At 35.4% G+C, this 12,749-nt stretch overlaps 2 protein-coding genes and 1 pseudogene across 4 annotated transcripts; all 3 read right to left on the bottom strand.

The window, feature by feature from the left end:
- Positions 1 to 2,840: 2,840 nt before the first annotated feature.
- LOC127173747 (gastrula zinc finger protein XlCGF49.1) lies at positions 2,841 to 5,927 on the bottom strand. 3 transcript variants are annotated; one of them, XM_051123709.1, is made up of 3 exons: positions 5,614 to 5,927; positions 5,036 to 5,240; positions 2,841 to 3,692 (listed from the first exon to the last, which is right to left on the bottom strand). In XM_051123709.1, the coding sequence occupies exons 2-3, from the start codon at positions 5,091 to 5,093 to the stop codon at positions 3,019 to 3,021; spliced, it is 732 nt and encodes a 243-aa protein (XP_050979666.1). In that variant the 5' UTR covers positions 5,094 to 5,240; positions 5,614 to 5,927; the 3' UTR covers positions 2,841 to 3,018. The 3 variants fall into 3 exon arrangements, with proteins under 3 accessions (XP_050979666.1, XP_050979649.1, XP_050979658.1); XM_051123692.1 differs by having other exon boundaries at positions 5,734 to 5,927; XM_051123701.1 differs by having other exon boundaries at positions 5,036 to 5,163; positions 5,734 to 5,927.
- Positions 5,928 to 8,772: 2,845 nt separating this feature from the next.
- Positions 8,773 to 9,186, bottom strand: LOC127176424 (oocyte zinc finger protein XlCOF20-like). Its single transcript, XM_051128102.1, has one exon. It carries the CDS (start codon positions 9,184 to 9,186, stop codon positions 8,773 to 8,775), a length of 414 nt encoding a protein of 137 aa, XP_050984059.1.
- On the bottom strand, positions 9,096 to 10,174 carry LOC127176417 (gastrula zinc finger protein XlCGF7.1-like; annotated as a pseudogene).
- Between the last annotated feature and the right edge of the window lie 2,575 nt (positions 10,175 to 12,749).

Raw genomic sequence — 12,749 nt, 5'->3', positions numbered from 1 at the left:
ACAGTGGAGTTTCATTAGTCCAACACAGGTCTGGGGCAAAAAGGAAAACATGTAAATAAAAATAATTTAAGCTCACGAAACATATATGTTTATTGATTGCATTTAGAAAAAAAAAAAAAAAAAACTAAGCAAACATTACAAATCGCATTGTAAATATATTGTAAATAATATAAATTGCATTTACTAACAGTAAATAGCCACGTCTATAAATGCAGGTGTGAAAGGCTTAGTCCAGTCTCATTCCTCGGTAAAGACTTTACGTGTACAAATACATAGATATGAGTATATAAATGAAAAAAAAATATGAATAAATGAGAATGTGACGTCATCATTTCTCTCTGTCTCTCTCCGTGCTGCCCTCCAGCGGAAGAATCTGGAAAGTTCACGAACTTGCTGGTGCTGAACATGCAGGTGGCTATATATGCGAATGACTCGCAGCACTGACAGATCTGGAACAGCATCAGAGAGACGCACAAGAACACAAAAGTCACTGAACATTTTGAGCCTGCATGGATTCCAGCCTTCCCTCAGATCATTCACGGGAATTGTCTGGCCAGTGTGGATTACTGTCCGGAGATCACACCATTTTACAGAGCTCGGAGTAGACCCAGCAGATCGAGATTGAACCAGTCACCTGCTCAACAGCGGAAAGAGCGAGAAGTGTTGAACACAAAAGAAGATATTTTGAAGAATGTTGGTAACCAAATGTTGCTGGTAGCCAATGACTTCCCTTTTTTTTTAACAGATACAGATGGGTTCAACAGAAGAAACTTATAGAGGTTTAGAACAACTTGTAGATGAGTAAATGATGACAGAATGTGTGTGTGTGTGTGTGTGTACTTGTTTTTGCTACATTGTGGGGACCAAATGTCCCTACAAGGATAGTAAAACCTGAAACCCGGCCAGCGGTCCCCACAATGTTAATAAATTATAAAAAATAGTGAATGATGTTTATCTGAAAGTGTAACGATGCAAACATGTTTTCTGTGAGCGCTAGGTTTAGGGTTAGGGTTGGGTTAGGGGACAGACAATATCGTTCGGTCAGTATAAAATCTACAGAAGTCTATGAAAAGTCCCCACAATTCACAAAAACAAACGTGTAATATTGCTTTAATAACATCTGTCAAAATTGATATGTTTAATTAATCAGGCATATTCAGGTTAATTCATTCATTACTTTAGTCAAGAACTAGTTGATTACACTAAAATTATGTTAATGTTGTTTACATCTTGTGGCTGTCATACTGAAACAATGAGTATATTAATGTTCACAAATTGGCCCATTTTATTTCAGTTGCTTTACTGTAAAAATATAGGTTTTTGTGGGAATGTTTGTGATAATTTGCCACAAATGCTGTTGATTGAATTTTACATGTTCTGAAACCAGAATACTTCATTAAATTTCATGAAAACAGATCTGCTATTCACATACTCAGCTTTATTCTCATGAATTTGTTCACATAATGTATTAATATGAAACTTTTACTGAAAAATATTTAGAAATGTTTGTTCATGTAATGCAGGATTCCCATTTCTTTTTTGTTTGTTTGTTTGTTTGTTTGTTTTGTGTGTTCAAGAAATAATTTATTATTCATATATATATATATATATATATATATATATATATTTTTTTTTTTTTTTTTTTTTTTTTAATGAATTGTTAGCTTTTTATAAACTTACAAATTCACTGCAGTTCTTACATAAAGTTTGGGAAACCCTGGTGTAATGTGATGCTGAATGCACTTTATGATGTTGATATCGAAAAATGGAATATATTTTGTTTTGCTTTTTTTTATGCAAGTATGGTATGTTTAATGGTAAGTTAGGTAAAAAGTAATCCAAAAATAGTCAGAATGCATGAGTAACCTAGATTAAGTTTTCATCATGCACTGTAAAAAACAATTTGCTGAGTCAACTTTAATTTGTAACCTGGCTGCCTTAAAATTTTTTGCCTTAAAAGTTCAGTCAACTCAAAAAAGTTTATTCAACTTGAAATATTAAATTATACTAACTGACAACTTAGATATTTGAGTTGATTCAACTTAAAATTTTAAGGCAGCTGGGTTACTTACCCATCTGTTAAGTTTAGCAAACACAAATATCTAAGTTGTTACTTAGTGCAACTTAACATTTCAAGTTGACTAAACTTATTTGAGTTGATTTTAAGGCAGCAGGGTAACAAATTATTTAAAGCTGACTCAACAAATTGTTTTTTATTTTTTATAGTGTGTAATCTGTATTCAGTAATGGACTACAATCTGTAAACATGATTACATGTAAACTGGATTATGTAATAAGATTCCAAAAAATAAGTACATGTAATTAGATTAAATTACATTTTAAAATACTCATAGTCAGACTACAGTTACCTTTTTATGGATTACATAAATACATACTATTTACATAATATCAATAATTTCTTATTTTATTGTTTCACAAATTTATAATTTAACATTTTTATGATTTAATTAATTGCTAGCTTTTCATTAAACTTACAAGCCCCAGTTTGGGAAACCTTGACGTAATATAACATTCAATGCGCTTCATGTCAATAATAACAATGAATGGAATGTATGTTCTTTAGCTTTGTATTTTTATATCAATATGGTACAAGATTATCCTATTAAAACCAATGCAATAAACAAGACAGGTCAAAAGTAATCTAAAAGTAGTCTAAAAATAGTCTAATTATATCACCTAAAATGTGTAATGTAATGGATTACGTTACTAACTACAATTTTTGCCATATAATTTGTAATTAGTAATGGATTACAATTTGTAAGTAATCGACCCAGCTCTGCTCTTTAATGTCTAATGAGACAAAGAGCCATGAGACACACTCATGTTAATTTATCACTTTAATCTGCATTATTAAGAGCATGTAAACAGAAATATAAAAACAATGTGAGCACACTGGCTGTTGTACAGGTGAATTCATCACTAATGGCATATCTGCAGTTTTCTGTAATTCCTCCTGAATGTCACTGTATTTACATGTCGTCCTCATTTGCACGTCGATCACCGTGATTTCGGACAGTGTCTTTTGATGTGAGTCAGTAGATTACTGGACTGTGTGAATCTCCTCCCGCAGAGAGGGCAGTGGTACGGTCTCTCTCCGGTGTGAACGCGCTCGTGTCTCTTCAGCGCTCCGGAGTGACTGAAGCTCCTGCCGCAGTGCGAGCACTTGTAGGGTTTTTCTCCGGTATGAACGCGCTGGTGCATCTTCAGCGCGTTGGACGTGATGAAGGTGTTCCCGCACTCGGAGCACACGTGAGCTCTCACGCCCGTGTGGATGTTCTCGTGATCTTTGAAAGTGCACAGGCGTGAAAAGCTCTTGCCACAAATAGAGCACAAGAAAGGCTTCTCGTTTGAATGGATGGACAGGTGTGTTTTTAAGTGCGACGCCAGGATGAATTTTTTCCCGCACTGATCGCAGGTGAACGGCCTCTCGCCGGAGTGATAGCGCAGATGACCTTTGACATCCGTGGCCCGTTTGAAGGTCTTCCCGCACTGAAGGCACGTGAACGGCCGGGCTTCGCTTCCTTTAGTTTGTTCTTGGCCGACGTTCTGTGATGAGCTTAATGATTTTTCTCCAGCTGTGATATGCTGAGGTTTCTGATACTGATGGTCTGATTCATGGTTCCACGCTGATTCATTCATTTCTTGACTTTCCTCTGTTCCTTCCACCAGTTCTAAAATGAACAAATTACATTGTCAACGTTCAGTTTAGGAGAGATAAATCTGAGGTGGAAGTAATTTCCAATTGAAAAAAAAAAATCAGTAAAGCGCATATATCAGATGATTCCTCAGTGGAGTAATGATCTTCCCAAGACTCTAAGACATCTCTTGAACTATCTTTTGAGGAACGTTTATTGGTTTATCTATTTATTAATTACCATTGCATTGCATTGCATTTTATGTTTGGATCATTTCAATGTCACCTTATTAAGATATTATTGGAGCCACAACTGATATTTTTATCATTTATGTCAGTATCTGCTGTACTGTTATAAATATCTCATTGATTTACATCATATATATATATATATACACACACACACACACACACACCACTGCTCAAAAGTTTGGGATCAGTAAGACTTTTTAATGTTTTTTAAATATGTCTCTTATGCTCATCAAGGCTGCATTTTATGTGATAAAAAATACAGAAAAAACAGTAATATTGCAAAAGGTTATTACAATATAAAATGTTTTTGTTTTTTTTAATATACTTTAAAATATAATTTATTCCTGTAATGCAAAGCTGAATTTTCATCAGCTGTTACTCCAGTCTTAAGTGTCGCATGATCCTTCAGAAATCATTCTAATATGCGGATTTATTATTAGAATTATCAATGTTGGAAACAGTTGTGCTGACAAATATTTTTTTTGGAACCTGTGGTTCTTTTTTTCAGGATTCTTTGATGAATAACAAGTTAAAAAGAACAACATTTATTCCAAATATAAATCTTTTTTAACAATGTAAATGTATGCTAGCAGTTTTTTTAATTAATTTAACATATCCTTGGTGAATAAAAATATGAATTTCTTTCAAAAAAAATAGAAGAATAACAATTTACTGTCCCCAAACTTTTGAACAGCAGTGTATATTGTTAGAAAACCTTTCTATTTTAAATAAATGCCGTTCTTTGTAAATTTTTATTAATCAAATAATCCTGAAAAAAAAAAAGTATTACAGGTTCCAAAATAATATTAAGCAGCACAACTGTTTCCAACATTAATAATAAATCAGCATATTAGAATGATTTCTGAAAGGATCGTGTGACACTGAAGACTGGAGTAATGATGACATTTTTTTTGGATTTAAATGACATTTTAATGTATATTAATATAGGAAAACATTGTGTCACATCAAAATAATATTTCACAATTGCAATTATTTTTCTGTATTTTTGATCAAATGAACACAACCTTGATGAACGTCTTTAAAAAACATGAAAAATCGTACTGATCCCAAACTTTTGATTGGCAGTGTATATATATCTGTGTTTGATTATGTATTGTGTACACAAACCTCTTTGTTCCTCATTTTCATCTTTATTTTTTATTTGGGATGGTTCCGGATCACTCATGTCTTCACTCTCCTCTTTAATAAACTCCACCTGTACAGTGTTATGTTATGAAGATCTCAAGTTTTTCCCCCTGGTTGAACAGATGGTAGAAATATTCAGCATTTACTGATGAATTGGTGAAAATTCTGATCACTGTGGCATTGAGACCTAATGAAAAACACAAAAAGGTACTGAATTTACATATGCATGAAGTAATTTACATTAATGTGGATATAGAGAATATTTGTAATGTATTTGCATGTATATTATTCCACATTTTATGTGCATTTATTTTTTTTTTAAGGCAAATGAAATTGTATACATAAGTTTTAAAAAGTACAGAAACATCTACTGGTTATAAAACACCCAAATCTGTCTCTCTTAAACTGACCATCTGCCATTTGGACATTTTTATAATTACTGTTTTATAATTAATAATCAGTACTCTTCTGATCTTGCACTTTGAGAGTTTATTTCTATCATCTGTGAGTCTGAAGCCCTTTGGGTCTCCGCCGATGCAGTCGTACTGTTACTCATTTACCCAAGCATTTCCAGCAGTAAAATATGGTGTTGGTCACTCAAGGAAAAAGTCAGAGCTCTGCTGTCGTCCTGTCAGTCTTGTTTCGCTCCTGTCAGAATCATCACATCATCAGATACTTACGAGGAGTTGCTAGTGCTGCAGCAGTTTTCCTCATAACTTACTCCAGTGCAATGCAGCTGCAAGACTGTTCATTGCATACATAAGCAAACAAAAAATCCGCGAAGAAAACCTCCTATAATATTGCAAACACACGTTAGATTAATGTCGTTTTGGAGTAAACTCCTCCCTGTCAGTCTCCGCGATGTAGTGACCGAATCATGTGATCAGTTGCTCACGTGATGTAAACGCACTTCTGTCTATCGCGTTGTTTCGGTTCGGCTGGCAGAAGAACTACTGTAAATTTCATCGTCATTAGTCCCTTATTTCTTTTATTCAGTTTATATTTACAGCATTTAGTCATCTTGGTTAACGTTGTTTTTTATACTGATGTAGTCCGTTTCATGTGTAATTTTAGATTTGCTTGAAAGTATTTTTAATATTTAAAGTGCACACACATCATTTAAAATATAACAATATTTAACCACGTTATGAATAATAATAATAATAATACGTTTTAATATATTTGCTTTGGTTTAGATGATTTTTTTTAAATCTCCAAAACATGTTGGTATGCAGAAGCATTTTGTGAACAAAGGCTTTTTTTCATACCCAAAGCCTATGGGATAATTTTTGTGCCAATAAGAATGAACGTAACTTTATTAAACTGAAGGTAACTTTCCAAGAAACGATCAAAAATATGCCACTGCAAAAGAAGAAAAACACAATGAAAATGAAAAAATGAACTCAGTCGCACGAATTTAACATGCTCTTCAAATATGCTTCATTCTTTGTTAATGATTTTCAAAGAATCGTTTTCGCGAATCATGGATTCTGAATGCGTTGCCACAGCTTTCGCTTACGCTTCGCAAATTTTCGTTTGCTGTTTTGGCACAAACCTCTCGTGGGGGCGGGCTTAACAGCGATCTACTCTGATTGGCTAATGAGCTTTTGATGGACAGTTGCTCTCTGACCTGGAATCACGGACGGTGACGTCAGTGGCGCACATATTGGAAAGTTGTTGCGGTGTGCAATACGTCGTGCTTTGTTTATATTAAGTATTAATGTTATTAGTATTTCACCTATGGTCGTCTCTTAGTTTCTAAAGATGAGCTCCCAGGAAAGACACGGAGCAGCATCATCTTCCACCTCAGCTTGTCCCTCAGGGCAGCTTGAAGTAGGTTCGTGTTGCTAAAGTAACGTTAATCAATAACATCGATAAAAGTTTTATTCATGTACAGTGTGCAACAGTTCTGATAGTTTCTATAAACAAAGCACGACGTATTGCGCCACTGACGTCACCGTCCGTGCTTCCAGTTCAGAGAGCAACTGTCCATCAAAAGCTCATTAGCCAATCAGAGTAGATCGCTGTTAAGCCCGCCCCCACGAGAGGTTTGTGCCAAAACAGCAAACGAAAATTTGCGAAGCGTAAGCGAAAGTTGTGGCAACGCATTCAGAATCCATGATTCGCGAAAACGATTCTTTGAAAATCATTAACAAAGAATGAAGCATATTTGAAGAGCATGTTAAATTCGTGCGACTGAGTTCATTTTTTCATTTTCATTGTGTTTTTCTTCTTTTGCAGTGGCATATTTTTGATCGTTTATTGGAAAGTTACGTTCAGTTTTATAAAGTTACGTTCATTCTTATTGGCACAAAAATAATCCCATAAAAGCCCAAAAATGAATACCTTGGGATTAAAAAAAAAGTTGAAAAACTTTGATCTGACTAAAACTACAGGTTCTTTTCTCATTAATTTTGCTCCATTTTATTTCTATTTCTGTAATCTTATAATATACAATTAGAACAAAATATACTACGACATTACTGAGCTTGACAGAAAATAATTGTAACATTACTGATATGTTATTCATCCATAATAGCTAACACATGCCTAAAGAAGACTGCTTACTGTAAAGCAGACACACAATAACAAACTAGAATGTGTTTTTCTGTATCAGCAGAAATGGTGTTTAATTCTCAAAGCATCACACTCAGCAGTTTAGTTTAACAAGATGGTATTAAAGAGAAATAACAACAATTAGGTAAATAGATATCAATGTCATTGATAATTAACTGGGTAATATTGCTCCTCCCAAATACTTAAGTACAAACATTCCTATTTAGACCTAGATTTATGCACTTGAACTGCATATAAAATGTTCATCCATTTGGATGAATAACAAACGTAATGTGACTTAATGCTGATTCTAACCTATTTGAATAATTACATTTCAATTTTATTTATTTATTTAGTTAGCTAGGTTCATTTATGTATGACTGGGCAAATATGCATCATATTAAATGTGCTGAAAATGTGCAAGATGTAGCTGATTTAGTTTGTTCATCGGATTTGGAGAAATGTCATCCCATCATTTGCTCATCAATGGATCCTTTGCTAGAATGAGAGTCCAAAGTGTTATTATGGATTATGGCCTTAATAATGGATTTGTTTCAGCTTTTGTCTTCTCAAGATGTGAACTGATGGACTGGAGTGGTGTGGATTACTTGTGGATTATTGTGACGTTTTTATCAGCTGTTTGGACTCTCATTCTGACGGCACCCGTTCACTGCAGAGGATCCACTGGTGAGACAGTGATGGAATGACACATTTCTCCAAATCTGATGAACAAACAAACTCATGTTTATTCATGTTTAAACTGTGTAATTGAAATGGATGAACGTTTTATATGCAATTCAAATACATACATTTTGAATTTAGACCAGGCATGGGCAAACTCGGTCCTGGAGGGCTGGTGTCCCTGCAGAGTTTAGCTCCAACCCTGATAAAACTTACCTGCCTGTAGCCTTCTAGTAATCCTGAAGACACAGATTAGCATGTTCAGGTGGGTTTGATCAGGGTTGGAGCTGCACTCTGCAGGGACACAGACATCTGTCCTTTGGGAAGAATTCCATTTTTGGCTTTTGTACCATTTACATGGGGTCCATTTCTTTGTCCAGTGAGTGTTTTTCTATGAATCTGTGAATTTCTTGTTGACCTGAAACACTTCCCACATAAAAACGCAGTGATGCGTCTTCTCTGTGGTGTGAAGTGAAGGGGCTCTAGAGTGCTTTACCACACTCAGAGCACACATGAGATTTCACTTTCAGGATCGACGGGGATCCCAAACACGGATGGGTTTTGAGGCCGACGATCTGAGTGAATCTCCTTCCACACTGATGGCACATGTACGGCTTCTCTCCGGTGTGAATCCGCATGTGAACGTTCAGGTTCGCTCTCCGTTTGAAGCTCTTCCCGCAGTGCTGACACAAGAAAGGCCTTTCTCCAGTGTGAACTACGCTGTGAATCTTAAGCTGTGCTTTCTGAGAAAAACTCTTTCCACACTGAATGCAGGTAAAAGGCTTCTCATGAGAGTGAATCTGCATGTGCAACTTAAAGCTCGAGTTACATTTGAAAGTATTTCCACACTGACGGCAGATCAACGGCGTCTCGCGAGTGTGAATCTTCACGTGCATCTTCAGGTTCTTTTTCCGTGTGAGGGTGTTTCCACACTGAGAACACGAAACGTGAAGGGTTTCTCTCCGGTGTGAATTTGTATGTGATTCTTGAGGTTTTTCTCTGTAAAACCGAGTCCACATTGATGGCATGTGAACGGCTTCTCTCCGTGTGAATTTGCATGTGCATATTAAGGTTTCCTTTGCACATGAATCTCTTTCCACACACATGACACGCAAAGGGTTTTTCTTCATTGTGATTCCACATATGAGTGTTCAGGTTTGTTTTTTGTCTGAAACACTTTCCGCACTGAAGGCAGGTGAAGGGTTTCTCTCCAGTGTGAACTCTTATGTGAATCTGAAGGATTTTTTTCTCTCCGAATGTCTTTCCACACTGAGGACACGTGAACGGCTTCTCTCCGCTGTGAATTCTCATGTGCGTATTAAGACTGTCTTTACGTGTGAAACTCCTTCCACACTCCACACATGCGAACGGCTTCTCTCCAGTGTGACTTTTTATGTGCTTTGTCAGGCAGTGTTTTTGTGTGAAACTCCTTCCACACTCGGAGCAGGTGAATGAACGTTGGGCTTGTTTTCTTTTGGTCTTTTCTTGGTTCAAATGCTCGTCGCTCTGTGAGCAAGTAAAATTTTTTTCTGCAGGACTGAAATCAGAGCAATTCTGTTAGTAACAGCGCTCCTCGTCAACATCATTCAGTTTGTTATTTTCTTCTTCCACCAAATCTGTGAGAACAAAACAAAGAGTCAAAATTTATTCCAAGACAGGGAATTCTTGTGTGTCGGTCCTTGTATCAACATGTTCTTACTTTTTTGTGAACTGTATTCTTACTGCCAATGTCTGTGTTTGTGTTTATATAAAAGATCAAAATTTACTGAAGCTAGAGGTCAAACAGCTCTACAGAAAACCCTTGTGTGCATTTGAGCGATTGCAGGGCCTGCCTGTGAATGCAAAAATGTGTTTTTTTTTTGTAAATCTGATTACCTTGTTCATGATGATGTAATCTGTACTCTGTTTATAAACTTTACTCACTGAATTATGAATAATTTCCTCAAATTACGAGAAGAAAGTCACAGATGTTTTTTCAGCCATTTTAGATGATCAGATATCACAAAAAAAATCACAGCTCTCTTCATGTATCCACGTGTCACAGTCAAAACTGGCCAGGAATAAATTACAACAATGACACAGAATTATCATTAAAAAAAACACATACTAACATTAAAAAAATGTAAAGAATGAATGAATGAATAAATTAAGCAAAATATCTGATTGCATAAACATGCACCTCTTTTTATAATATTATAATTACAATATTTTTCAAATAATTAGGCATGTTAGTGGGAATCTGAAACATGAATTTAGAATCACCCAGTCTTCATTTACAGTGGCTATACAAGTCTACACAGTACAAATATAACTCCAAACAGCAATTATTAGGGCCAGCACTACAGAAGCATCAGACCAAGTGCAGCAATGAGTAACTGATGCCATTGTAAGATAACTGTAGTCAAACTGGCTGAAAAATCATGAATACAAGCACTAGTAGTATGATTTAATGGTTTATCACTTTTGACCAATAGGTGGCGCTCTTATCAGCTCGATGTGGTGTGTTCTGTGAGGTGATGATGGCACACACAGAGTTTGTCATTAATTATATCAAAGCCCTGCAGAGATGCAGACGCAGACGCAGTTTGGCATCACTCCAGAAAATTTGTTGATGCATTAAATGATAACCGTTTCACATATCGACACAAAATCCACACATTTTTGCCAGAATGATCTGAAGGTGATCCGAGTCAAATTTAGTGAAAATCTGACCAGCGTTTTTTTTTATGTAATTTTTTAAATCAAATTGGTGGATAGGAAGTTGATATCTATTTTCTCGGCATGACCCAAGGAATATATTGAGACCAGTTTATTAACATAGGCTAATATACTCAAAATTATTAGCATTTTTGGAAATGTCGTAACTTTAGATCACAATATGGCGCTGCCCGAAACTTTTTGAGTACCATCAGGGCATGGTGCTGAAGACACATACTGAGTGCCATAAATATATGCCAATGAGTTCATAAAATATAGCATTTTAAGACAAAAAACTAAATCGGGTAAACTTTTTGCCAGTATTGCTTGAAGGTGATCTGAGCTAATTTTGGTGAAAAAAAGACAAACCATCTAGGATGAGTTAAAAAAAAAATTACACTATTTAAAAAAAGTTATTGTGGAGATTGTTCTCTATCTGTGTGCTAAATTTTATAACCTTCTCACACCCAGTTCTATGGGCTGCCTTAGATTCACAGAGTGGAGGAACAACAAAAAGAAGCGCTTATCCCTGCAACAGAGCTCCTGATTGATTATATTGAGGGGGATCTTTTGTGTGCAGCCTGTTCAAGCAATTCCACAGGTTTTAGACATAAATTATAATGATCTGTTATTTGGCATGATTCCCTCCGTCTTGTCTACTGCTGCAGTCAAGCCGCTTGCACCACCATGCTTCATTGTGGATATGTTGGATTTGGTGTGGTGTTGTTTGGATGATAAGCAGTCACTTTCATGTCAAATAAGGCCCAATTGTTCAGTTTGGTTTCAGCAGACCATAAAACACATTGTCACATGCACATTTAGATGTTTTTTGGGAGTACTGGCTTCCATTTGGCCACCCTACACCATAACCCAGACATGTGAAGAACAAGATATACAGAATACAAAACTCAATCAAAGGAATGTTTTTAGAAGAAGAACGGCATTTTGAAATGGCCTGAATCCAATCAAAAACAAAGAGGGCTGTAGACAGGAAGTCCTCTGCCATTTGATCAATCTGGAGCTGTTTTGCTGGAAAAGATGGGAAAATACTGACAAGGGTCTGACATGATACATCTTTCAGATGAAATCTGTGATTGTAACTAGGGTGTGTAGTCAGTAGTCACTGTATACCATAAATGAATATATACAGTGATATAAAAATATATATACAGTGTTAGTGTGGGAAAGGTCATTCTGTGTCACCTCAACCAGAGGTTGATATTGATTGTTGATCATTTTCTGCAGGAAAGCCAAAATATGAAACACCATGAATTAATATTTAGTGAGTAATACATTATTATGCAGAGGGAGTCAAAGTGGCAATTTCCACCAAACATTTCAGAGCGAAACTGCAGATAATGCAAAAAAAAAAAAAAAAAAAAAATAAATAAATAAAAGAAAAGAAAATCAATCATTATAACATTAAAATGATTTTTATTTTTAGACAGAGATTTGTAGGTCTGTTAAAAATCTAAAATCTAGATTTTTCTGTTGACTTCACAATCTATCTTGCAGTCCAGAAATTAGACAGCATACCTGCAACTCAGCTAACAAAAAGTTACATTTCTTTGTCATTCTTTCTTTGTAAAATTGTCATTTTAACATCCTTATACAAAGAAACTGTTTACCGTTTAAATGTTGATTCATGGCATTTAATATCTTGGCTTTTTTCATTATTGTCTAAAAACCGGATTTGATATGGAGTGACCCAAAATACACAATATAAAATTTTCAAGAAACAATTAATTAGTTGGTTAAGATG

This window comes from Labeo rohita, chromosome 2, assembly GCF_022985175.1.
Source record: "Labeo rohita strain BAU-BD-2019 chromosome 2, IGBB_LRoh.1.0, whole genome shotgun sequence".
Classification (NCBI taxonomy): Eukaryota; Metazoa; Chordata; class Actinopteri; order Cypriniformes; family Cyprinidae; genus Labeo; species Labeo rohita.
The sequence above is the reverse complement of the archived record's forward strand: the minus strand, read 5'-3'. Positions and strand labels throughout refer to the sequence as shown.

Bases quoted from the DNA above. Each gene is read 5' to 3' on its own strand.
- LOC127173747 (XM_051123709.1), bottom strand. From the start codon at position 5,093: ATGAGTGATCCGGAACCATCCCAAATAAAAAATAAAGATGAAAATGAG. The intron at 3,693-5,035 runs GTTTGTGTACAC...TGTTCATTTTAG, and splicing joins TGAAAATGAGGAACAAAGAG to AACTGGTGGAAGGAACAGAG.
- LOC127176424 (XM_051128102.1), bottom strand. From the start codon at position 9,186: ATGCACGTGAAGATTCACACTCGCGAGACGCCGTTGATCTGCCGTCAG.